At 44.0% G+C, this 25,447-nt stretch overlaps 1 protein-coding gene across 2 annotated transcripts in view; it reads right to left on the bottom strand.

The window, feature by feature from the left end:
• Positions 1 to 25,447, bottom strand: part of Large1 (LARGE xylosyl- and glucuronyltransferase 1) — a 512,199-nt gene that overhangs the window by 11,082 nt on the left and 475,670 nt on the right. For both annotated transcript variants that reach the window (XM_055609116.1, XM_055609114.1), the window contains 2 exons: positions 18,889 to 19,052; positions 10,737 to 11,015 (listed from right to left, as the gene is read on the bottom strand). In XM_055609116.1, the coding sequence (XP_055465091.1) occupies positions 10,737 to 11,015; positions 18,889 to 19,052 (443 nt within the window). The remainder of the gene's footprint in view (positions 1 to 10,736; positions 11,016 to 18,888; positions 19,053 to 25,447) is intronic.

Genomic DNA, 25,447 nt, shown 5'->3' with positions numbered 1-25,447 from the left:
ATCCATCCATCCATCCATCCATCCATCCATCCATCCATCCATCCATCATATGTCAGCTGCAGAGGGATAGAGCCAGCCAGCCACAGGCTGTCTGAACTGAACTGAACTGTAATTACATGCTGGCATAAGCGATTCAGTATGTTAAGCATCTGAGACAAAGATCGAGGGCAAGACTGCATGTATGGCTGCTTATTTTAAGATATAAATTTTACAAAAATAGAGTAGGAGGGAGGGAGAGCTAAATTATGAAGGGAACAGAACATTCATCCATAATGGATATAAAAGCATGGGATTTGCAACACAATCCCCAAGTTACTATTACAATCAGTTTTTCATATGTATACATGCTTCCATGTGTGGGTGAACTGTGTGCAGGTCAGCCTTGGAGTTTCATTCCTCCTTCTACCCTGTTATTAGAGATGCTTTCTCTCATTGGGAACAGAGGCTTGTCAAGTAGGTTAGGTCAGTAAACTGCAGGATCCATCTATTTCTGCATCCCCAGTTCTGGGATTATAAGCATGCACTACTATATTCGTCTTTTTAAGTTTGATTCTCAGATCAAACTCAGGCCCTCAAGCTTGCTCAGAAAGCCCCTTTACTGACTGCGCTCTTGGTGGCTCTTTTAGCTACCCTAAAAGCCATTTTTAAAAAAGTGCCCTGCTCAAAAATAATTCTCCTTTCTATGGGCCTTATAGATAGCAGCAGCTCTCAGAGCTTGGCATGCCCTACATGAACCCCTACCCAGGCCATATTGTTTAGGGGTAGGCACTCAACCATGCAGAGTAAACATATTTCTCACTCTTGGTAATTTGCATGGAAACAGAGCCTGGGAGACCACACAGGTGATTTGTATTGTTGTGGCTCTGCAGGCTTTTGAACTTCTGCTGTAGTGATGCCCAGAGCTTCTTAGCTTAACTTTGGTCTCAATGCATTGGTTTTCCAATTCTACTTTGATTCCATAATAGATACTCACCCTTTGATTTATTTTTACTTTAATTACATTCTTGAATTGGTTTCTGTTACTTGCAACCAAACAACAGTAATGGATACATCACAAGACCTACAACAGACCCAAAGAGCAACATACCTTATAAATAGGCTCTGTCTATTCCTATTTCCTTCTATAGACAGTATCTTGTTCTACAGTGCTTTCTGCAAATTTCCTTTCATCTCATTGAATCACAAACTGCTACAAGGATAGTTTGGTCCCCAGACAAGTCTATTTCAGACTTGATTAAGAAGGTTTCAATTTTGATGTCCTAGAAGGACATCATTAGGAAGCTGTCTCACCAGTAAAGTCATTGCAGGGTCTAGATGCTGAGCACTTCTATTGAGTGGGATGATACCTATGTTCTGGGCCCTGCTGCAGTGTGCTTTGTTGATACATCCTACCTTGGCTGGTGCATGCTGACTCGGGGTGAATAGTCTGCTGTTATTACTTGTCTACAAGGTGACTCATGCAATGACTAAAGAATTTTCTAGAAGTAGAGGTATTATAGTGACACAGCTGGGCTAGAGAGAAGGGACTTGAGTTCTAGAAATGGCCCTGACAAACTTGAAACATTTCATACATCTCCCTTCTACTGCTGAATACAGACTGTTAGACTTGATATTTTTATATTGTAGTCTGTTGACCATAGCTGCACTCTTAATATGAGGAAAGGAGCTGACCCTTGATAACATTGTCAATTAGTTGAAGGATGTAAAAGCAAAAGCTAAGCTTTTCTAGAAAAGGAGGCTGCTGCCTTGGGGGTGTAACATGTCTTCCTGTGGCTCCAATTGCAGGCCTGCTCTCACTTCAGGCTTGCCAGTCTCACAATATTACCAGTCCTTAAAGTCTATCCCTTTCTTTATATTTCTATATCCACCCATCCATCCATTCATCAATCCATTCATCCATCCATCCATACATACATATTTCTGCATCTCTTTTTCTCATGTAGTCCTTCTCAAGAGAGCATTGAGTGACATACATTGCTTCTTGTCCAAAGTACTTGCAAAATAGTCATAAACTTTCAGTAATAGTTTGTGTTCGGGAATACAGGGATCTACCTGAATAGCTGAAGGTAGTAGTGATAAAATGGAGAACACTGCAAATCAGGCCCTGTCTTGAAAACCTGCCTGCCTCTCTTCTGATCTGGGTAAATTGTATCCCCTATTGCACTCACAGACTTCCCATCTGACAATGGAGGCAGTGACACTATCTCTTCTCTCAGGGTTCTAGAGACTAGTGGAGTGTTTTGCTTGGAATGGTGATTCCCCTCTCCTTCAATGGCTCAACTTACAATGAGCTTGAGACAGAAGGGGAAAGCATGAGCAATTCAAAAAAGAAGCATGCTGTTAGAGCAAGGGCAGATATCTGGCTTCTCAATGGAAATGGAGAACATTACCTCTCAGTTTCCAGCTAGCTCTCTGAACCCTTCTCCATCAAAAACATCTCAGGTATTTGTGACAATCAATTTGCCCGCTTTTCCAAATCCCCTTGGCTCTACTTCTGTGTATCATTTCCCCTCAGACCTTTCTCTTAATTCACCAGAGTAAGCAAATAGCCCCTACACCAAATGCTCCTACCTGGAAGAAGTAGTAAGCAGAGGAAGAAATGTAAGTGAATAGTGAGGCTTCCTATGCAAATCAAGTAAATGATGACTCTGTGCTCTCATGGGCCTCAGTACAAGTCCTAGGAACAGTGACTGGTAGTTAGATGGCTTTCCAGTATTTAGCATGTTGCTCTCATGTAAACACTTACACATTTCTCTCCCTGTCTGCCTTTTCCTTTCACACTCTGCCTTGGACTCAGGTGTTTCAGTAACTATGAAAACAGCTCAGGTAACAGCATGAGATTACGTGGGAGTGCCTCATAGAAACAAGTGTCAGCCTATTTCCTCATGACGGTCTTGATGGGGAAGACTAGGCTGCAGATCCTGGTGTTTAGCTGACATTTTGCTTAATTATACAAGCTGTTTGCTCTGTCCTTTCTGTATGTGTGAGATGGGGACAGCAATGACAGTGTTCAACTTTGACCTTCTTCTGGACAGCTAGCTCTTAGAATAAGACAGAAAGCAGCTACCCAGACCAGTGGGTGGGTATGAGGACTATGGCCACTTACAGTGGCATCTCCTAGGAATTGCACAGGCCCAAAACAAGAGCAGGGGTTAGATTGCATTTATAAAGAGAGTCTACAGCACCCAGCTGTCCCCTCATGCTTCTTCCTGACTGAATGCTGGAGGACAGATGGGAGGCAGGGATAGCCAGTGAGACAGTACAACTGACCAAGAGCAGGTAACTGATACTTTCATCTTGAGTGACTGCAGGCTAGCAAAAAGTAATTGATTTGGTGTACTGGTTCATTTTTCTCAACCTGAAACGAACCTAGACACACCTGGGAAGAGGGACCCTCAACCAGGGACTTGCCTCCAGCAGACTGGTTTGTGGCCATGTCTATGGGAGCATTTTCTTGATTGGTGATTGGTGTGGGAGCATCCATCTTACTGTGGGTGGCCCTACCTCCGGTCAGGTGATCCTGGGAGTGTGAGAAAGATGTGAGCCTGGGAGCAAGCCAGTAAGGAGCCTTCCTCCATGCCTCTGCTTCAGTTCCTGCCTCTGGGTTTCTGTCTTAAACTCCTGCCCTGACTTCCCTTCATGAACTGTAAGCTCTAAGCTGAAAGTCCTTCTGTCCTAGCTGAGTTGCTTTTGATCATAGCATTCATCACAGCGCTAGGAAGCAGAATAGGATAGACGGTTTCTAGGAAAGAACCAGCAGCTAGCCCTTTTCCTAATGGCTAGGAGCTAGGAGAGAAGATCCATGGTTTAAAATTAGACTCCTCTAGAAGTCACACTGGTCACAACTTTTCTGAAAAAAGTATTCAAGGTACTTGCCAGTTTCCTGCAAGGGATTAACTACGTAATTCCAGCCCTATTCTGAAGCATTCTACTCACTCAGCACACCCTGTAAGAGATTCTTCCTTCCAAGGCTGTAGGTATCTCTCACAAACCTAGCTTAGTGTTTTCTTTGTGAAAACAAAGTCAGGAAAACATACCTTGGAGGTCTGGAAAAGTGAGAGAGCATAGCTGCATTTTGATTAGGAAAGACTGATTCTGAGGTTATCATCTGCCCCGGGACTGTCTGGGCCAGGAGTGAGTTCAAACTGCCATGGGCTAGATCTAGTACTATCAGTGTGTGGTGGCGCTGGTGAGTAGGGCGCAAATAAGATCAATGACAGTATATTCTAGGGACAGAATAGTCTAGGGAGACTGTGCCTGGCACAGAATGGCAGCTACTATTTGCCTCTAGCACGCAGTGAACATGTGGTGTGCACTCGGGGAGTACAGCCATTTATTCTTCTGTTTTAAGAGGAGACAGCTAACAAGGTGTTCAGTAAAGGGGCCTGGCACCTCTCAGGAGCTGTAAGTCTGAAGGGAGACTGAACTGTGGAACAAGAATCATGCACGATTTTTTCAATCAGATGAACTCTATTCTTTCTGGACTCTAGCACTTCTGTAATTGCATAATCACAGGCAATTTTCTGAGCTTTTTTCCTGATCTTTATTTTAACAATCAATGCTTTATGTACTTGGTTATTAAGAGAACTAAGATAACATATTCTCCAATTAATAAATATGAATGAAGCCAGATACTTTCACTGAGCAAATACGAACTTCTAAGGTTGGGGAAGGGAAGGAGGGAGGAAGAGAGACCCAGAGGGAACTCTGTGTATGCAATCATGGAGGAAACCACAGGGAAGGTAGTCACAAGACAGGCCCATAAGGAATGAGGTCAGACAGTCAAGGCCTCAAGACAGACCCATGAGGGAGGAGGTCCGTCAGGGTTATCTGCCAGAAGGAGGCGCTCCCAAGGCCCAGCAAGCTAGGTGGCTTCTTAACTGATGAGGTACCCAGAAGGAGGGCCTGTCAGTCATAGAAGAGTAGGTGAGAAAGAGCAAGTAAGAATGAACCTTGGAGAGCAAGTTGTAATGATGAATAACAATAGTTACAGTGTACTGGCCATGAGCCTGGCCTCTATTCTCCACCATCTCTTAAAATCCTCAACATCTCCAGCACATGCTCACCTTCCTTCAGTATTGGCAACGATGGCCACACATCACAGAAAGTTTGCCACACATGGACCCTGAGTTAAATGGGGGCTACGAGTTATAGCAGGGACTACCAGAAGTGCAGTTGTGCTGCAGGTGTCCTGAACTCAGATCCAACCTAGACAATCACCAGATGGTACTACTGAGCAAGCCCTGGGCCCCAGGGTTGGTAGGATCTTCACCTAATGTGTACTCTGTAGGGTTTTGTAAGGATGCCGTGGGTTTCCTCAGGTAAAGTTTCCTCTATGCATAGACCTCTCTCTGTGTGAAAGCTGGGTTGATGATTAGGATCACAGTGATGAATCTGGACATGGGCCTATAAGGTATCTGGATCAATCAGCAGGAAACTTCTGGAGAAGTTCACAGGGAGCCAGGTACCCAGGTAGCAGTTCTGAGCCCTGTAGTGGGGTTTTAGCCTAGGTACCCTCATCAGTAAAATGAATGGAAGCAGTATCCTACAAAAACACATGCAGGGGGATTGTAACAATTCTTGGCACATCGCAAGCACTCAATAAATGTTAAATGTTACAGATTTGGCAAAATTAAAAGGATGTATGGAACTAAGGAAGTGCCACCTGGTTAATATGTCTTGGCAGGCGCCCAGCCTGACTCACTTGGCACCACTTTTCTTTACTCTCTCCATTACACACTAGAGAAAATGTGAAGGAAGGTCGTTATGAGTTACCTTCATAACAGAGTGAAATTATACTGATTACTCATTTTCATATGCTATGAGGTTTGGTGGATGCCAGGGTACCATGTTTGTTTCCTAGAACATAAATACAGGGAAGGCTTGTAGGTAGTGATGGGAATTTTGCAGAAGATAAACAAGTCACATGGTGTCAATAGTCCTGGCTATGAAACAGTTCAACATCTCACTTCCCAAACCATCAATTTTTCATCCCATCAGCCACACCAGCTGCTCCTGAGTCCTAGGTGTCCTGGCATCTCTTGCCATTAGACTCATTGACCTTTAAGCCTAATCTCAGCTCCTAGCTCTCTTAGAGGCCTTCCATGCCCACCCACCCCTACCTGCTGTGCTCTCAATTCCTGCAGCTTCTACTTTCGCATTCACAATGGTAATGGTGACAATAGCAGCAGAAGTGGCAACACATACAGTTAGGATAAAAACCTTACGCATGCTGGAACACTGCTAACTCTGTGCTTTGTCACAAGCCTGCCATACCAGATATGCACTGCAGTCATGGGAAGAATGTCCTATCTATCACCTCTAGACTTCCAACAACCTCAATAGGAGGTGTCACAGATGAAGAACACGAAGGTCTTTAGATGTCAAGTCCAAGTAAATGTTCCCTAAGGAGGTGAGGTGGTTTGACTGAACTATGCCTCATGCTCTTTGGCAGTGGTCCCCAGCTGGTGGTGCTGTCTGGGGAGACTTATGTGGTACAGCCTTACTGGAGGAAGTATGTGATTGAGAAGAGGTTTTGAGATTAAAAGCCTCACATGCATCCAGTTGGCTGTCTCTGCTTTGTACTTATGGCAGAGGATGTAAGCTCTCAGCTTCCTGCTCCAATAATCATGCCTGCTACTTGTCGTCATGCCTCCTTGCCATGATGAATGCTTATCCCTCTGGAACCATAAGCCAAAATAAACCCTCTGTTCCTTAAGTTGCCTTTGATCATGGTACTTTATATCAGAGCAACAGAAAAGTAACTGACATAGGAGAAAAGATGCTCTTTCACTTAAAATGGGGTTACATCCTGATATACTCATTATACGTTAAGAGCTTGATATGTGGGAAACCCTCTTACAACACCTAACCTAGCTGACACCATAGCTTAGTCTCCGCAGTGTGCAGTGTCATATCAGTGTTTCCCCGTGACCACACATCTGACTGGGGGCTTCTGTCTACTGCTTACCCTAGCAACAAAAGAGAGGATCATATGTTCATTGATAGCTCAGAGAAAGCAAATTTCAGAGTTTTAAGTATGGTTTCTGTGGATGCATCATTACATCAATGAAAAATCAGAAACTGAACCATTGTAGATCAGAGACCATTTGTCTGTTTCTCATGTCCATGGCAGAAAAGAATGAGATAATGCCATGCAGTTACCCAACTGTCCCGAGGGTGGCAGGGAGTTTGCAAGCGGAGATGCTGGGGTGATGACTGGCAAGTTCTGATACTGACAGTTGTGAGCATTCCATGGATCACAGAATTAACTCCTGTGGAGCACCTACTGTAACTTGGCAGTGGGCTGTTAGTGCCCCTTCATTAGCTAAGAAAAAGTAATGTTAACAAATGGAGTAAGCTGCCCCAAGTCATGTACTTGTTCAAATGCAGGTCTATGTGACTTCTCCATGCCCCTGACCTTATTTAACAGTTCTGCAATCAAGAGTGAAAGCTGTTTCTCTACTAGCTGCTTCCCCGACACAAGTAAGGGCTGAAGGAGATTCTGGTGAAACTCTGCAGCTCTGCCCAAGCATGGACCTGACTTCATTATTTCTAATTGAGTTGTCTGGTTTTGCTATAATATTCATTGGTTGCTAAGCAACTGCTCAGTGAGCTCCAATGCTGAGCCTCCCCCCCCTTTTCTTTCTTTTTTTTTTTTTTTGGAAACTAAGGAAGACCTCAAGAAGAATGAGATAAACAAGAGTTTGGGGTATAAGGGGACCTGGCTCTTGTTGTGCAATAAGCAAGTTGTGTGGATGGAAGGCTACTTTCTCCTCTCTGACACTATTCCTTTACTTCTCTGGGACCTAAGGTTGTCACCTGTAGAAATGTTTACCCCCTAGAGAAGTGAGAAGACAGTAAGAGCATCAAACAGCTGGCAGGGCTTCCAGTGTGTGGTAAGAGTTCCTGTAAGGTGTCATGATCATCATATACTATTTGAAGGTTAAAGAGTTTGGGTAAAACATTTAGTTAGATTTAAGTGTGGAAAAGTGAGTCCCTGCCAGGGTATGCTCGCCTTCTTGGACACACAGCTATTGCAGCAAATAGTACTCTTGACCTCATCCTAAACCAGTAATAGTACACTGCTATCAAGTGTACCCATGGACGTGCCACACAAAAGAAGCAAATAGCCGCCACTCGTTAGAAAAAAAATTCCCTCTCAGGAAGGCAAGTCAGTATAGCTGTGTACATTAAAAAAAAAAAAAAAAAGACAGTGGGTTTATTTTGGCTTTCTGAGTGAATTACTACTGGTTCGCAAAATCCTGGTGTCTAGAAACAATCAAGGTCAGAGGCTACAAGTCAGTGATCAGGTGAGAGAAGTCTAATACAGACTGGGGATTCAGTTTGGCTCCATAACATTAAAACTCATGTTCAATTATTCGCTCATTTTTAAAGATTTTATTTTATTTTATGTGCATGAGTATCCTGAATGAACACATGCATTTACCGTACATGTTGTGCGTGGTGTTCAGAGAGGGCCAACCCTCTAGAGTAATGTATGGCTGTGTAGGATCTCACCTTGTGTGTTCTGTAAGAGCAACGGGTAGCTCTTACCTGCTAAACTATCCCTCCACCGCCCACCTAATAATATTAAAACATTAAAATACATAAAACATCAGATCCTCTGTGAAATATAAAGAACTACTAATGCCAATCCTGTCCCAACAGAGACAATTCTACACCTGGAGAGATGACTCTTGCTTAGACAGACTTATGGACTCTTTTAAATAGCACGTTTCCTAGACAGGGTCTGTAAAGACAGTGATAGAGTTGAGGGGAAATCTGCACTACTTCAGAGCTCCTGATGAGATTCATAAGGCGACCCTGAGCTAAGCAAACTAGTTACTGGTGGTGACAGATGTTGCCTAGCACTATGTCACCATAAGCAGTCTTAAGCCATGGTCCAGTGATACATGGGGAGAAACCATAAAAACGTCTTCTTGTGTGCTGTGCTGTAAGACATGCTGCCCACACGGTAAAGTTGGGAAATGGACCACTGAGGCGAGGGAGGGTCTGTTTACTTTCAATTTCTTGCAGTGAGGACACCTTGGGCGCTTCTGAGGAGAAGCCAAGAAGGTGAAGGCTGGGTAGAATAGTCTTCAGACGCTCTCTTCTCAGCTTAAGTTGAGGATGGCCCTAAACACCTACCTATTCCTCCAGTATGTAGCCTAGCATCTTTCTGACTGCTGAAAATCCCACATTGTGAGGACTGAGGCAGAGCTGAGAGTTCAGTCTGACCACACGAGGGCGTCCTTGTCCTACATATTGGGATTTTGTTACTCAATTGGAGCTGGACCTGGAGAAAACTCAATGAATGGAACCTGGCAGAATCAGGAGTTGTAGTTCATTCACAGGCTTTTCATCACAGCTCCATCCACTTCCATTGTGGAAGGTCTTATTGCTGTGGCCACTCACCTTTTGGTTCTCTGACACTGATGGGGCTCTTCCATGCTTACCAGGAAGGAACTGATACCATGCTCTGTTGCACACACTTTGAAATGACACTCTAATGAACCAGAGGTTGAATATAGCGTACCCTGGAGGGTACCCTCCCTTGCTGGAGAGAGACAGAGAGGATGGGCTTGGGGGAGAGATGGAGAGATGGAGGGATGGAGGAAGGGAGAGAGGGAAGGACTGAGGCAGAGAGAGATGTCTCAGGAGTTCATATCTAATGTATGTGGCGTAGTCAAATACCCCAGGGGAGTCAGGCAATGTCTGAGGCCTACTAGACACTTCTCAAGTCCTGTGGCTCCCATCTCTCTGCTTGCCATTGCGCCTCTCCAAGCCTTACTGCCCCATGGTGTAACAAAGGGCAGCCCCACATGCTTTTAAGGCTTGGCATGTGCATCCTAAAAGGACAAGGTATATAAACCATCTTTAGGGATATGTGGATCCTGGTAGGCACTCTCTTAGACATAGAAGAATTGCACGCTGAGGAATGACAACTGGAAAAAGAGCCTTTAACGATGTTGCCGGGCTGTGTGACTTTACATTTCTCCCATGTTTAATTCTGAGCTGTGTGAATTCTACAGTCCCTCTCAGTTCATATTGCTCGCAATGCTGCAGTAAATGTAGTTCCCTAGGCAGCCACCCAGTCTTGTACCAATGTACTGCTTTTAGCCCTACTCTGTGGGGAGAAGTGAAAAGGACACCCGAGATTCATATGATTCTGGGGTTGGGTGTCCTGTGTTGAACTCCCAGCTATGTAAGATAGGCCAGTATCTTCCAGCCTTGCTCTGGAGTTTATTTTAAAATGAAGACAACAATATGACCTGTGTCAGGGGCTGTGAATGGAGGAAACAGAATGAGATCTTATCTGTCAATCATTTTCTGGCATACACTTACGAGCTTCGATACATGTTAGGCGTCGATATTACTTAGGTTTGTTTTAAAGAGCAGGCAGTGATCTTTAAAACTGAGAATGGTTCCAGGAAGCCTGTGTGCTGCAAAGTTGGAAGAGGAGCAGACATTTTGAGTAAAAGAGATGTTTCCATATCAAATTAACATCTCACTATGGAAACTTGGGTCTAGTCTGTGCATGGGATAACAGAACTTCTCACATCCATTTCGAGCAGGGGCAATCTGCCCTTTCTGGGTTGTAATTGCCCTAGCTATTTAGGGTAAGTGGCAAACTAGACCAAGGTCCTGAGGGCCTTCAGGTCCAGCTCTTCAGATCCTGTGTGACTACCAGCCTGAAGAGTGGATAGAGGAGCCAGGACCCCTGGGCTTCTTACCTGAGGTACTCATAGAGCCCATACATAGGCAGGAAGTCAATGTCAGATAAGAACATGTAGGGTGTGCTGATATGCTTCATAGCTACGTTGCGCAGGAGGTTGACAGGATAGAACTGACCCTCCTTATACACGATGTGGTAGCCCACATTCTGGCGGCTCATGAGCACCTCGGATCCCTGGGCGTAGCGGAGGAACTGCTGGGCTTCAGCATCCGACAGGTAGAGGGCCAGGCTGATGGGTCCCTCCCAGTGCTTACAGATGGCCTCTAGCATCTGTAGTCTGTAAGAGAGAGGAAGAAAGGAGCATCAGCAGGGCTATCTTCCAGTCTCTGTCTCCAATGTCTTTGGGTTAATCAGCTGCAAATCCAAATCTCTTAACTAAATATGATTCAGTTCCTTACCGGTAAAACAGACACAGAACACCTACCTTGTTGATTCTAGTTTTTCTCTGCTTGCAACTGACATAAACAGTCAAACACACTCTAAGTCTCACATTCATCCTCAAAGGTGCTATAGATTGGCTGGGTGTTCTCCCAAAAGGTTTACGTGTTGGAGTCCAGGTCCTCAGTGTGGTACTGTTGACACCTTTAAGAGATGAGACTGAGCGGAAGGTAGCTCAGTCATCTGGATTGCCATCCTTAGAAGGGATGAATGCAGTTCTCCACCAGTGTGGGCTATTTAAAAAAAGTGACTCCCTTGGCTTCCTGTCTCACAAGAGGTCCTGCCTACTTCTGAGGCAGTGGCTTTCATTGAAGAGACAGGTGAAGGTGGACATAATGGAACACACCTTTAATCCCAGCAGTTAGCAGGCAAAGGCAGGTGGATTTCTGTGAGTTCAAGGCCAGCCTGGTGTACAGTGAGCTCCAGGACAAAAGACAGTAAGAGATACTCTGTCTCAAAAAACCAACTCCCCTGGAGAAGAGGAGGAGGAGGGGGAGGAAGAGGAGGAGGAGGAGAAAGGTGTTTTTGATACCTTTTCTGCATGCAAATTGTTTCTCTTTCTGCTTCTTTGCCATGTTTTAACAGGCAAGGAGACCCTTTGGTTCCCAACATTCACATGCATTTCTGATCCTATTGGCAAACACCCAGTTCACCATTTCTGAATGGGCCGCTACAGTTTGGATTTAGAGCTTCTAACACTGTGAAGTAAAGAGATTTCTTTCTTTCTTTTTTTTTTAATATAAGTACTTAGCTTCAGTTATTTTATCACAGCAACAGAAAATAAATATTGCAAAAGGCATGGGCTGAGTATCTGTATGACCTTAGTATAAGGGCTGAACTTTTCCAGCTCAAACTTGTGTTTTCTCTCAGCAAAGCCTCAAAAAAGCTTATGACCTCCCAAAGCACTGACCACTTCCAGAAGCTTAGTCCCAAGGGACATTCAAACAAACATTAAAATGAGAAGTAAATATAATTATTGACAAATTCGGGCATGCCAACCACCACCTCCCAGAATTCTCTCGGCACTCCTGTGTAACTTCCTACTGAAAAAACTGGAGTTCTTTGTGAACTTATTGACCCAGTATGTATATGGACAGAAACTTTAATGTGGTCTTGGGGTGGGTGAGAAAAGAACAAAATTAGCATTTTATAAAAGAAACAGAAAAAAAAAAAAGGGCACAACAGAACCTCAACTACATGTATGGCACCTGGGGTTGTGTCATCTTCAGTTTTCAACATTTCCTGCTCTAGGACACCCTGAGAAAGCTTGCAAGTCTAAGATGGGCCTAATAGCTAAGCATGCCTTGGCTCAGGAGGCTAAGGCAAGAGAACTGCTGTAAGGTCAAGGCTAGCCTGGGCTGTATAGCTACATAGGGAGTTCCAACTCAGCCTGGGCTCCACTGTGAGATGCTTTCTCAAAAACCAAAACCAAAAGCAAGCAAGCAAACAAACAAACAAACAAAAAACAAATTAAAATTCAGACCAAACAGAAACAAAAACAGAAAACTTTTCAGTGCTACCACACAGAGCTGAAGAGACAGGGGAGTCACAAAGTCCAGAGAAAGAACAAAAAGGTGTCTCCAGCAGGAATGAGGCAGCAAGAGGGTTTGACAATCAATCATGAAGATTCTATTTCAAAGACATCAGAAGTGCCTGTGTATAAAGCCTGTGCTAAAGACACAGCAAAAGCCCATTCAGTGCTTTTTCCTCTACTCAGCAAGAATGTCCACGTAAACAACAGTCTCTTGGCCAGAGTGCCTGCTTTATAGGGGCAATTACCAAGAAATCACTGCCATGCATTTTCATGCTTCTAAACAAAAAGGGAGCAGGCACACCTGCCTCTGTTCAGTGGCTTTCTCCTTGGACTTCCAGAGCTTTCTTACAGTGATTCTTTCAGTGGCTATTGCTCTGATCTGCTGTTTCTTTCACTGGGAAGGATTCAGAGGCTCATCATGGTAAAATACCCCCGTGCTTTCTGTCCCCTGCAAACCACGGCCAATGAAATATTAAAGGCTGATGGAAGCAGAGTCCCACTAAACTTGTGGGCCCGTTTTGAAGGATGCTCCTGCTTCTGCCTGATTCCTGAGGTTCTTCCTTCATGCTTCTGTGGAATGGAGAAACTGAGCTCCCATGGACATGGCTCTGAATCCTTTAGAATTTGAAAGCAAACAGCAAGAGTGATTGACCACTCCTCTGTGTTCAAATCCTAACTCCTACAGTGATGGCCTTGGATTAAGGGGCTTTGGGAAACGATTGTGTCATAAGGGTACAGTCCTTGTGACTAGGGCTAATACTTTAATAACAGACCCCAAACAATTCTCCCTTGAGTACCCTGTATCCATATTTGGGCATAATTTAGTAACCTAATTTCTGTAACTCTTCCTCGAAAAAGCCTCACACCCATGCACATATCATTTCTTCTTTGCATCTCTCTTTCTTATATGTACAAATCTGTATTAAAATAACTTTCTCAAGCACCCAGTATGCTTTGAGAAGGTCCCAGAAAGTTTTTTTGCTCCCTATACCACATTAGGATCAAGTGAGAAGAAAATCATTTAGAACCAGAAACCACCTCTCACAAGATCCTCAATCTGCCATCACTTCAGTCTTGAAAACCTCTAGAACCATGGGAAATGAGTTTCTGCTATTTACAAGTTTTTCCAATAGTCTATTTTGTTGTAAAGCCATAGTAGACTAGGTGTGGTAGCATAATCCCAGCACTTTGGAGGCAGAGACAGTCATATCTCTGTGAATTCCAGGCCATCCTGGTGTACATAACAAGTTCCAGGCCAGCCAAAGCTACTTAGTGAGACTTTGTTTCCAATTTTAAAAAAAGAAAGGAAGAAAGAAAGGAAGGAAAGAAGGAGGAGAGAGAGACAGAGAGATACAGAGAAAGAGAGAGATAGAGAAGGAAATCACCACTTTTGAAAGCCTCCGGGAATAGGTTTCTCAAGAGAGCAATAGCTCTGTGTAAAATCAGCCTAGATGTCAAACGAGTTTGTATGCTGTGGGTAGTGGCTAAGTGAGTGACAGAAGAGGAAAGACGTCCTGGAGTTGAGTAGATGCCTCCTGGAGGCCTCAATCTTAGGCAGCTGGCACACTCTTCTCAACATAAGAAGTCATGCAGGATTTAATGGTGTGATGTGTCAGAGATCACCAAGTCACAGGGAGAAGGAATTACTTCTCAGTGTCCAGACTCGGCTTGGTGCTTTTAAACATAAGTACCCTGAGGCCAACCTGGGCACTTTATCAGAAAGCATCCCTGTCTCCACAGGGGCTCTGTGGGTCTGGTTGGGACTGAGGCTCTATATTTCTAGTTCTTTCTCTTCCATGTTTAGAGAGTAAGCAGGAGAGCCGGCAGCCCCATGATGCCTACCACAGTTACTTCTCTCACGTCTTTCTCAAAGGGATGACAGAGAGCGAGAGTCTGGCACTGACCAGATGTGCTATTGTGATGGTCTGTGTATTAGTCCCTTTCACACAGCTAGTCATCTGGGAAGAAGGGATGGCCAACTGAGGGACTGCCTCCATCAGAATGGCCTGTGGGCAAGTCTTAGTCCCCCGTGGGTAGTGCCACGGGGTTGTAGTAAAAAGGTGGTTGGGCAAGACATGTGCAACAGGCCAACAAGCAGTCAGGTTCTGCCCTGACTTTCTTGAATGATGGATTGTGGTGGAAATGTATAAGTCAAACGACTTCCTCCCCCCGCCCCCCGTGGCTTTTGGTCACAGTGCCTTCTGCAGCAATAGAAAGTAAACTGCCATTCTGCTCAGCCCCCTCTTTCTATTTCTAGCCTCTGCCAGGATCTCATGGGGTAGAAAAGCCACACTGGTGGCTGGTGAAACACTTTCTGATTGGAATTCTAGAAGTAGAGTTACCAAGCCTGCAGGTTTCCTCCCCTAACTCGTTGTGCCATTCCCACAGGATCTACCTCTGACTCAAAGCTTTACAAGCACACTGAATTATTTCCTAAATTAAAAATCAATCCACGAGGCACCATTCAGTATACTGTGTGCTAACTGGATGTGTAGGGTGGAGTGGAAGTGGTTGGAGTAATTTCTGCATTGGCTTTGGTGCTGCATTATGATTTTTATTGCCACATGCTACATCTTCTGAGGTGTTGTCTGGGTGGCAGTGCTTGTCACCATGCACTAGAGGTTACCCCTTATCTGCTAAGCTTGGGTGGGTGCAATCCGAAGGGACAGGCTTCGCGGTCAGTGTTTGCTGCTAATGCAACTGGGGCTGGAGCACTCTCTAAGGGGCCATGTGGGAAGGAGTTGCCTGGCCACTGTGGCCCAGGCCAATGTGAGTCTCTTGTTGGCAGTGGCTTAGCCAATATTACTCATTTATAACAAGCATGTACAAGCGAATGGATCTGCACTGCAAACCTAACACATTCTCCTGCTACCAGTTTATAAATCCTAGGCAGCATGAAAATGAACAGACAAACATACACAAGGGCAACTAATAGTTGCTTATATCACAACTTTTTCAGCACTTTCCATCATTTTATGGCAAACAATAATAAATGAACATTAATAATATGTGAACAATAATAAATGAAGCTGACTTGATAGTATCACGACTTCATACAGTGAGGCTGAAAAGGGCCAAGTACCTGACTCAAATCCACATATGTAGGCAGTGGTACAGCTGGGCCGAGTGCAGGTCCTTCTTTTCTCTCTTTATTGTCTCTAAATGCCTGCCTCCTTTCCCAGTTTACTTCAGCTGTGAACGTGACACAGTAGAGAGTCGTCTGAGAGATTCTCGATTGAGGGATTGCTCAGACCAGATAAGTCTGTGTCCATGTCTTTGAGGTATTATCTTGGTTGATGATTGCTGTAGGATGGCCCAGCCCACTGTGGGTTGAGCCTAGACAGTCGGCCTGTCTACTATCTCTAGACAGGTGTTCCTGGGCTATGTCAGAAAGTTAGCAGAGTGTGAACCTGTCAGTGAGACAGTGAGGGATAAGGAGTATTTATTTATTCATGGTTTATGTTCTTAAGTTCCTCTCCCAACTTTTGTCAGGGATGAACTGTGACCTGAAAACATAAGCAAAATAATTTTTCTTATTTTCCCACATTGCTTTTGATCAGAGTGTTTTATCACAGCAACAGAAAAGTGAACAGATACCCAGAAATTTCCAGCAGGGCATTCAGGTCTAGCCAATGGATGACAAATATTTTACAAGGGCTTCCACAGATTCTCCCATTCAACTCTAACCAGATTTTTAATCCTATTTCATAGAAGAAAAAAGAAATTTAAGGTAGTAAATGAAATGCCAAAATTATCAGCTGGAGAATGAAGGAGATGAGACTTGAGTAGAGACTTCGTCCTTAGGCCTAGTGCTGTCTATACAGCACACATTAAAAACTGGTCATTCATGTTGGTGTCAGTTCAGAGCTTTTGTCTGTTCATCAGCGCAAAGTACTGGGCCTGCACACTCTTATGATCATTATAATCTTAGAGGTAATTCCAGTAATAATGTCATTATTCTCAGGTAACAGATAAGGACACTGAGCCTTAGAGGCAAGATGGCTTGTCCAAAAAGTCAAACTTAAGAAGGTCAGAGCTTGGACTAGAGAGATGGCTCAGAGGTTAAGAGCACTAACTGCTCTTCCAGAGATCCTGAGTTCAATTCCTAGCAACCACATGGTGGCTCACAACCATCTGTAATGATATCTGGCGCCCTCTTCTGGTGTGCTGTGAAAACAGAGCATTCAAATACATAAAAATAAACAAAAATGTTAAAAAAAAAAAAAAAAGGGCAGAGCCACTGATAACAGTGTCTGCCTCCAAGGACCAGGTCTCGTGCTATATACCACTTGCATGGGTGTATAAGTCAGAGGTCAACCAGTATACCTTCCTCAATAGTCCTCTCCACCTTATTTTCTGAGAAAGGCACCCACTTCCATTAGTTACATTCAATAAGAGTCGTTCCCAGACAGCCACGGCATTCAAACTCCCGGATCTCCTGGATGGTGCTCTGTGAGTCTCTGCATGCTTGGGTTCTTGCTCCTTCAGGTTCTGCACATTCTTTATCCATTCATGACTAATAACAGAGGTATTTACGGAACACCAATTGGACGCCTTGTACTGTTCTAAGTACCATGACTCATCTCACCCTTAGAACAAACCCAAGGCATCTTCATCCACAGCCCAGATGGGGCATGCCAGGTAGTACAAAGTCAACCAAATGTCCTTTCGAAATGAGGCGTGATTACACAAAGGGCACTGGGTAAGGGCAGCCACTGTGAGGCATGTGTAACGTAGAGAACACGCTGCTCAGCCGGGATGAGAGTCAACCATCTGAAACAGCTGGGTAGAGGAAACCTGCTGATTTCTGGGACAGTGACCTCAGGCCTTCAACCCATTCACTTCTTGTAGCCACTGAGGCTTGCAAAATTACAAGTCAGAGCTGGAGAGATGGACGGCTAACTAATTAAGAGTATATACTACTCTTGGAAGGACCTGAGTTTGGTTCCCAGAGCCCACATCAGGCAGCTCACAGTTATCTGTAACTCAGCTCTAGAAGATTCAACACTTTCTTCTGGCCTATGTGGGAACTGTACTCAACTAAAATTATGTGGTTACACTTTTCTCCTGTTGGGTTCTTGGATATACAAATCACCCTTCCCAACATAGGCCCCTTAGACCCAAGTGTTCATCTGTCTGGAAAACTCTTTGAAACAGTTGTGCCTCTCTTTTTTCCACACCTTCTAGGTCTCTACAGATAATGTCCCTTTCTCAGAAAGACTTTTCCCAATGACATTATCTAAGGGACAGCACCCAACCTGACTGCTTTTATCTATCCCAGTCCCTTGTTGCAGTTATAATTTTACTTAAAACAATGTCAAGACAAAGATTCTGTCTTAAGTGGTTTGCTATGGAGCCTGGGTATGAATTTGTTTCAAACGCTCCCCATTGTGATTCAGTTCATCTCTGGTAATAACTGAGACCCAGCCTACCAGATTGTAATTGAGAAAGAGCCATCCCAATAGCAATGTCACTGGAAAACACCCCTTGAAGGACTGTTATATCAGGACTTATGTGAGGAAAAAAAATGCCCCTTGTTTTGTTTGGCCACTGCGGTGGGCTGAGTAAGAATGGTGCCTACAGGATTATATATTTGAATGCTCAGTCACCAGAGAATGGCACTGTTTGAGAATGATTAGGAGGTGTGGCCTCGTTGGAGTAGGTGCAGCCCTTTTTAAGGAAGTGTTGCTGGGGCTTTGAGGTTTCAGAAGCCCATGCTAAGCACAGTGTTCCTCCTTCCTTCCTGCCTGCAGATCAGCATGTAAGCTCTCAGTGTCATCCTTATATTCTAGCTGCCGTGCTTCCAACTATGATGATCATAGATCAATCCTCTGAAATTGTAAGCAAGCCCCTAATTAAATGTTTTCCTTTGAAAGAGCTGCCTTGATTGTCTCTTCACAGCAATAGAACAGTAACTAAGATAGCTACTGAGGTTCCAGCATGTAGCCTCTTCTGTAGGGCTTTCCTCCTCGTGAGCCAATCCTCTTTGGTATTCTCAGGCAACACCAGCAACTAAAAGCGGATCCCTTGCTGTGCAGCACTGACGATAGGACTAAGATCACTCTCAACTGCACTTTAGTTTTCAAGCCTAGGAGACCATCTCTGATCCTCTGCCGTTCCACAGGGTAAAAAGCATCAGTTACGGGGACTATGTGGTAGGTGCGGTCACTGGCCATACCTGTCCATGGAGAGCTGAGCAACCAGAGTGACATCTGTATTGTCAGCGGAAGGCTTGAACTCATAGTGCAGGAAGTACAGGTGAGTTCGGTGGACAGTGAAGCGCTCTCGCCGGAACTCATAACACAAGTCATCCTCATCCAGCTCTGACAGCTGCTTCTGGAGCTGCAAAAGAAGAAAACAGCTTGGTGGTAAGAGGCAAGGCTCCAAGGGGCCCAGAAGCCCGCCTTGTATTGTCTTTCCTTTCTGTGTTGGTGGTTCAACAGAAAGCACTCCCATTTTATTTCCTCAGCCATTTACTCTAACTTCAAAAGGTGATCACAAAGACAGGTACCTTTCCAGTACAAGAAATGAGCTCCCTTGTGGCCAAGAGAGATGGTGATGTTCCTTAACAAAAGCAGAGCAACTCAAATCCTCACAAACAAAACATAGGGTTTTTCCTGGGTAAGCCAGTCAAACAGTTTGGTTTCAGTAAACAGAAGAAGATCCTTGTAGAATGAGGAAATCCCAAATTGGAAGGGCTTCTGAGTGGCCTAATGCTTTTGTCTTCCTGAGCTACATATTTCAATCCTTGGGTCAGGTACAAGAGAGAAAAACAAAGCAAATTAATGAATGACAAACTCTTTCCTTTTATTATTTTTAAACCTAAATTTAGTCAGGGCAACCTTTTGCTTTTTTAACTTTTCTAACTTTTAATGGTAAGTCTGCCATTAGTAAAAAGCATCTTTAATTCTATTTCCCTCTCCTACCTTACCTAGTGAAAAGCGTAGTCTAACCTGGTAACCAGGAACTAAAAGCTTGCATGGCTACAGGTGCTCAACCTACTATATTTCCTTGCTGGAAAACTCTATAGTACCACTGCCATACAAATGATGCTCTCTGCTTAACAAACGAACACCTTAAATCTCAAAGAACCTGAAAAAATATTTATGACCTGGTAAAACACTAACTACAGTGATGGAAAGGGATTAGTATATGGGGTTGGGAGGTGGGGTGAGTGGTTTGGAGAAAGACAAAGGATCTCTGGGGTTATAGGAATGATCTACATCATCAGTGTGACATGTGATTTTACCTGAGTACGTAATTTGTGAATGCTCTGCAAACTACAGCTTTGGGCAGTGAAGACAGTACATGCAGTTTGAATTTCAAAAAAATTAAAATAAAAAAATAATAATGCCCTAAGGGTCGCACAACTGACTGATTTTCTTTCATCCTGTCACTTCAACCTCATCTATCACATGATATGATGTATTTGAATATAGATTAAAGTTTACATTGCTAGACTTACTAATCTGTCTGAACATAATAGACTGGTTTTCAAAAAAAAAAAAGTGCTCTTTTCTATCTCAAAACTAATAGCATAATTTACAAGAGTACACATTAACCTGCTTCTCTCAGTATAGCCCTCCATCATTGAAGACCATTGTCTTGATACATTACGCCATTGTGTTATTTCTCAAGAGAGCAGCCGTAGCATGCATGCACAGACAGCTTTACTCCCTTCCTCACTCCTCTCTGTGGAATGACCTCATTCTGTACAGTGGTACTTACTAAAGTTGCGAGTCTGTTTCCCTATCCTTGAAATCTAGGCTGGACTTGGGATAGGCTTTCATTGTTAGAAATCAGGGAAAGCAATGACCTCCTACTCTCAGGCTAGACTCCAAGAGGCAATGTGTGATTCTCCACCAGAGCCAGGAGCCAATGCTCAGGCTAGTATGGTGGGAAAGCAGAGATGCCTGTGGCAGGTGTATTTCCTCAGTTGCCCACATCCAGCGAGCCAACCCAGCCTCGCTCAGCAGACTTCTAACAAGTGGTCTTGTAGACCACTGAGGTAGAGGTTGTGAGCAACAGGGAACAGATAACGCTCTGTTAGCACTTGGTGGGGAGCATGCTTTCATTGTGGGGCCTGACAAGTCTACGGACAGTTCACCTCCTGATCCCTGTTTGGCAAATGCTCAGAGGTTCACCCGATGGGCTTGTACTATGCAGATGCAGCGACACATTTCCATATGCTCACTGGGAATACAGCTGAGATCTTGTAATCTGAGACACTTCTGGCCACCCAACTAATATAGGCCAGAAAGGCAGAATGGAATTCTCACTCCATCGATGATTCTATGAACCACATGACCCCTTCTGATATGCAAGATTAGACCTGAAGGTCTCTCCTTGACAGTCACAGAGAGCTGTCCTACCCATCACCTAAGTCCTCTGCAGGCTCCCCATTAATGCTCCTTAGACTTGATTTTCCCTCTGGCTTTCTATGACTTCCTTAGGCATCACGTTGTTCTCTCTTGGTAAAAACCCTCTCTCACTAGGCTCTTTTCCAACATCTACTTAGCTTTCAAGATTCAGCCTAGACGTTTCTTTTCTCCAAGACCATTGCAGGCCCTTCCAGGGAAGCTGTTCCACTTCTTCTCTAGACATGAAGAGTTGCTCCCAAACCCCAGTAAGCACTTGTCAATAACTGCAATTATTTAAAGGCCTCCAGCCTTACGAGATGGTCTCCTGCTTTTTGCTTACTGCATAACAGAATGTTCAATAGCGACAGGTTGCATGCATGAATACGATTTGCTGGGCACAAGAAGAACACCATCACCGTGCTGGTCTGCCTTCTAATTTTTCTTTGTTTCCCCTAATTATATTCATGGAAAGTCATCAGTAAGTCTATATTGTTAACCCTGTTATTTTCACTATTTGCAAATGAATTTTAGGGAGCAGGCAGAGGTACAGCAGCCATAAGTGCTCATCTTCTTCTGGGCACTCTGGGAGGTCCTTGTGACCCTCACTTGACAGCTGAGAAAGCAGCTTTAAATACCCAAGGCCCCTTAGGCAGGTCGTATCTGGGTTCATGTGCGCCTGCACTCTCAAGGGAAAATTTGGTCTCAGGTGAAGATTCTGATACAGAATAGAGACATTTTTAAAAACACCCACACAACAAACTCTAACAGCAAGAGTTGTACCCCATTCAAATTAGGACCCCCAAACCCAGGATATCCTGAGCACCTTGTAAGCTATGCAAGCCTCTGCTGGTATCACTGACTGTCTCATAATAAGAAAGGGAGTGAGCATCAAGGAAAATACCCCTGGAACTAGCAAGGTGTAGCTTTCCTAGCAGGGAGGGTTGGCTAGCAGTCGTGGAGTATGTGTGACCTCTTTTATAAACCTCATGGTATCAGTGTTGTGTGAATCCCACAAGTATGCGAGGACACACCTGCCTGTGAGATTCCAAGGTGCCCAGATGCCAACTGAGTGTTAGTATTACCTTTACCATCATCCCCAGGGGATGCACCTATGCTGACATGGACAGAACACCTGTTCAGTGCTGGCAACTGGGAGCCAAGCTAACGTTTCCGGGTGCACTGCCTCACTTTCTGAAATCCCTCCGTGCACAGCTCTTATTCAAGGGAGAAAATAAATCAAGGCTCTCCCTTCGGACCTCCAGCCAGGAACACTTCACACTATGCAATTATTTCTTCCCCGAATGGATGTGAGCTTTAAAAGGAATGGCAGAAAACATAATGTGCCTTGAACAAAGCAGGCCATTAAAAAAATTAAAAAGGTACATATAGTAAGGTCCCAACACAGCAAAAATGAACCCATGAAATCCACCAGAAAAATCAGTTGAGGTAAATATTACAAGGTTAACAAACATTTTTCTGTGAGTGATGGATTCAAAGATAAATTTTATTGCTTCTGTATTCCTTCCTGTAGTTAGCAAATTCTCTGCAATTTTCCCAAATGAGCTAATATATGTCGGAGTGCTTTGTAAAGTGTAAAGTATTCTACAGACTTAAGCAATGTGCCTATGATTGCGTTACTTACCTTTTCAGATTCTAATGTTGGCTGGCTGACTGCTGACTGTGTGGTTGCTGTCTCAAGAGGAAGATACCAGAGGCTTAAATACAGTGTCCTCTTCACCCAGCGACTGGACAATGTCCCAAGCGAGACACTGAGCTGGAGGGGGTGTTTTCACTAACAGATCTGAAAGCTACTGCACCCTGTTGTCACAGGAGAAAACAGGGCTCCCCAACAAGTGAGTAACAGAAACAAAAGATGGATTTCTCCTGAGATAAGACACATTTCCTAAACTGTTTCTTTAGGCAACTGGCTGAGGCACAGGCAGAATTTTACTCGAGGGAAAATGGCCCTTTAAGCAGTTTGCACTTCTGTACTGTCTTCCCAACCCTAAGGAAAATGGTGTAGATTTGCCTTTGAGCTGTCTGAAACGATGGCTGGACATGCCTGAGTGTTCAGTGGAAGTGTGTTTCTTGGCTCTGGTTGAAAGGACTTCTGTTTATAATTGGGTGAAGAAACAGAGTGAGATTATGGGGATAACTGGACACCAGGACCGGATAACTCTGACCCTCATTTTCTATGTGGCCTTGAACAAGCTCCATTTAAATAGAAAAGAAAGGGTCCAAGCCCTTTCTTCACAAAGCATCTTTGGAAAATCAGCAGGTTGCGTGCAGCTGGTCTGACAGGTGCTCCCATTTAATCCTATCACCAGGCCCCACGTGTCTGGGTGCCTATCAGTCTTCTTTGTCATGAAGGCTTTCTCATCTGAATGGTTCAGCCACGTTCAAGGTTACAGTGAGCACAACAGCAAGAACTGAACCTAGGGACATTTCCTCTGAGTTTTTGTAGTCACCATGCCACTATCATGTCAAGTCAAGTGGTCTCTGAGGTCTGTTCTGGTCTAATCATCCAGCTCAGTGGTTCTGTGCTATGGAACAGTGACATTCCTCTGGCAGTTGTCCTTGACAGAGTTACTTGGCTTCTTCTTCCAGCCATGCTCAATCCTAAGGAAAAGCCACATTAAGGACTGTGCTTGGTGGTATACTGGGTAAGAGGAGAGGATCTCAAATATGAGGTCAGCCTGGGCTACAGAGTGAGACAGGTCTCAAGAGAAAACAACTAACTGCTAAAGATACTTTCCTTAAACTCACACAAGAAAGTATCTGGTGACTTCAGATAACATCAGAAAGTCCTTATTTTTTTTTTTTTTAACTCTTTGCATCAACATTTATAAAGGATATGAATTGTTATGATGTTTAAATTGCAGAAGAATGCATCCAAGGAATTTCAACAATATCTGCATAATGGCAACATATTTAATCTAAGTGCTCATCTATAAATATATGTACATACGACAATATAAAAATAAATGTGGACTCAGAAGGTTTTGTGTGCAACGCCACACACACACACTAAACTATTATAATTATAAAAGAAAAGGTCATTAATCTGCGAGTGAGTAGGACAGGGGAAAGAAAAGAGTTGGAGGAGAAGGAGTGAAATGAAAAAATACTGTATTTATGTAAAAAATTCACAAAAAATATAAAAACCTAAACAACAAAAGCAACCTCAAAAATAAATTGCAGAAAGTAATATATTTGTAGCTACTTCCAGGAGGTCAAGGTCAAAGGACACAGACACATGCCCTGGATAAAAACAGTATCTCCTCCTTTCTACAAAAACCCTTCTATGTACCGCAGTTTCCCAAGATGGAGCTTTAAGGATGGTGTCTTCCTTCATTTCCCACTGCCAGCCCTCGAATAACTTGATTTCCTTCTCATCCACTCTTGTCTCCTGAGTCCTGGCTTTCAAGTGGTGAGCAGATGGACCTAGAAATGCTGAACAGCTGTAGAAGACTTAGTGCGTGCATTACTTAAAGTAACAGAGACACTCTGCGCTCACCGGTACCCATACTTGCTCTTTTTGGGCACACAGCTGGGCTGTATTTCCAGCTCCTTGCAGTCAAAGGCCACACTGGTATTTTGGCAGAGAGGCTTACATGGATACCTCTTCTGAGTCTCACTCAGATACAAATGTCACATTCTTTTCTTGGCTGACAGCCGGAATAAGAGTTCAGCAGAGGAGTCCAAAGCTTTGTAGAGGACAGAAACAAGATAGGAGTTTTGCTCTGAACCTGGAGAAAAGTGATGTGGCAATTATGAAAATTCACTTGGCCTTTTTTTGCACAGGATGTTGAAGCTATAGTTGCTTGTGTGATTTTATTAGCATAGTCTGGTTAACACAGTTCGATGGATCAAAGAAGGACACTCAGAGGCCACTGGAGAGTTCTTTCTTACTGACATCATAGAACAGCAGAGAGAAATGCTGGTGGGTAAGCTAACACTAAGAAAAGTGCTCATTCAGATTAGTTTTTCTTTAAATGGAATTCATATCTACCTTTTGTTTTCCCTCAATACTTGTGTGAGGTGTTGAGAACGGGTCCTGCTGCCCTCAGATAAAGATGAGGAAATGTGGAGGGCTTGCTGGATGGCTCAGTGAGTAAAATGTTTACTACACAAGCACAGAGATCTGAGTTTGGATCCTCAGAACCTATGTAAAATCCAGGAATGGTGGTATCATCTCTGACCCCAGTGCTAGGGGAAGAGACTGTTGGATCCCTGAAGCTCCAGGTCCAGTAACAAGATTCTGTTCCAAAGATGAAGGTGGAGAATAATAGAGAAGGATATCCATGTGTACCTTCTGCCTACACACACACACACACACACACACACACACACACACACACACACACACACACACAC

The sequence above is a fragment of the Psammomys obesus genome, unplaced genomic scaffold (assembly GCF_907164565.1).
Source record: "Psammomys obesus unplaced genomic scaffold, mPsaObe1.curated_primary_1811, whole genome shotgun sequence".
Classification (NCBI taxonomy): Eukaryota; Metazoa; Chordata; class Mammalia; order Rodentia; family Muridae; genus Psammomys; species Psammomys obesus.
The sequence above is the reverse complement of the archived record's forward strand: the minus strand, read 5'-3'. Positions and strand labels throughout refer to the sequence as shown.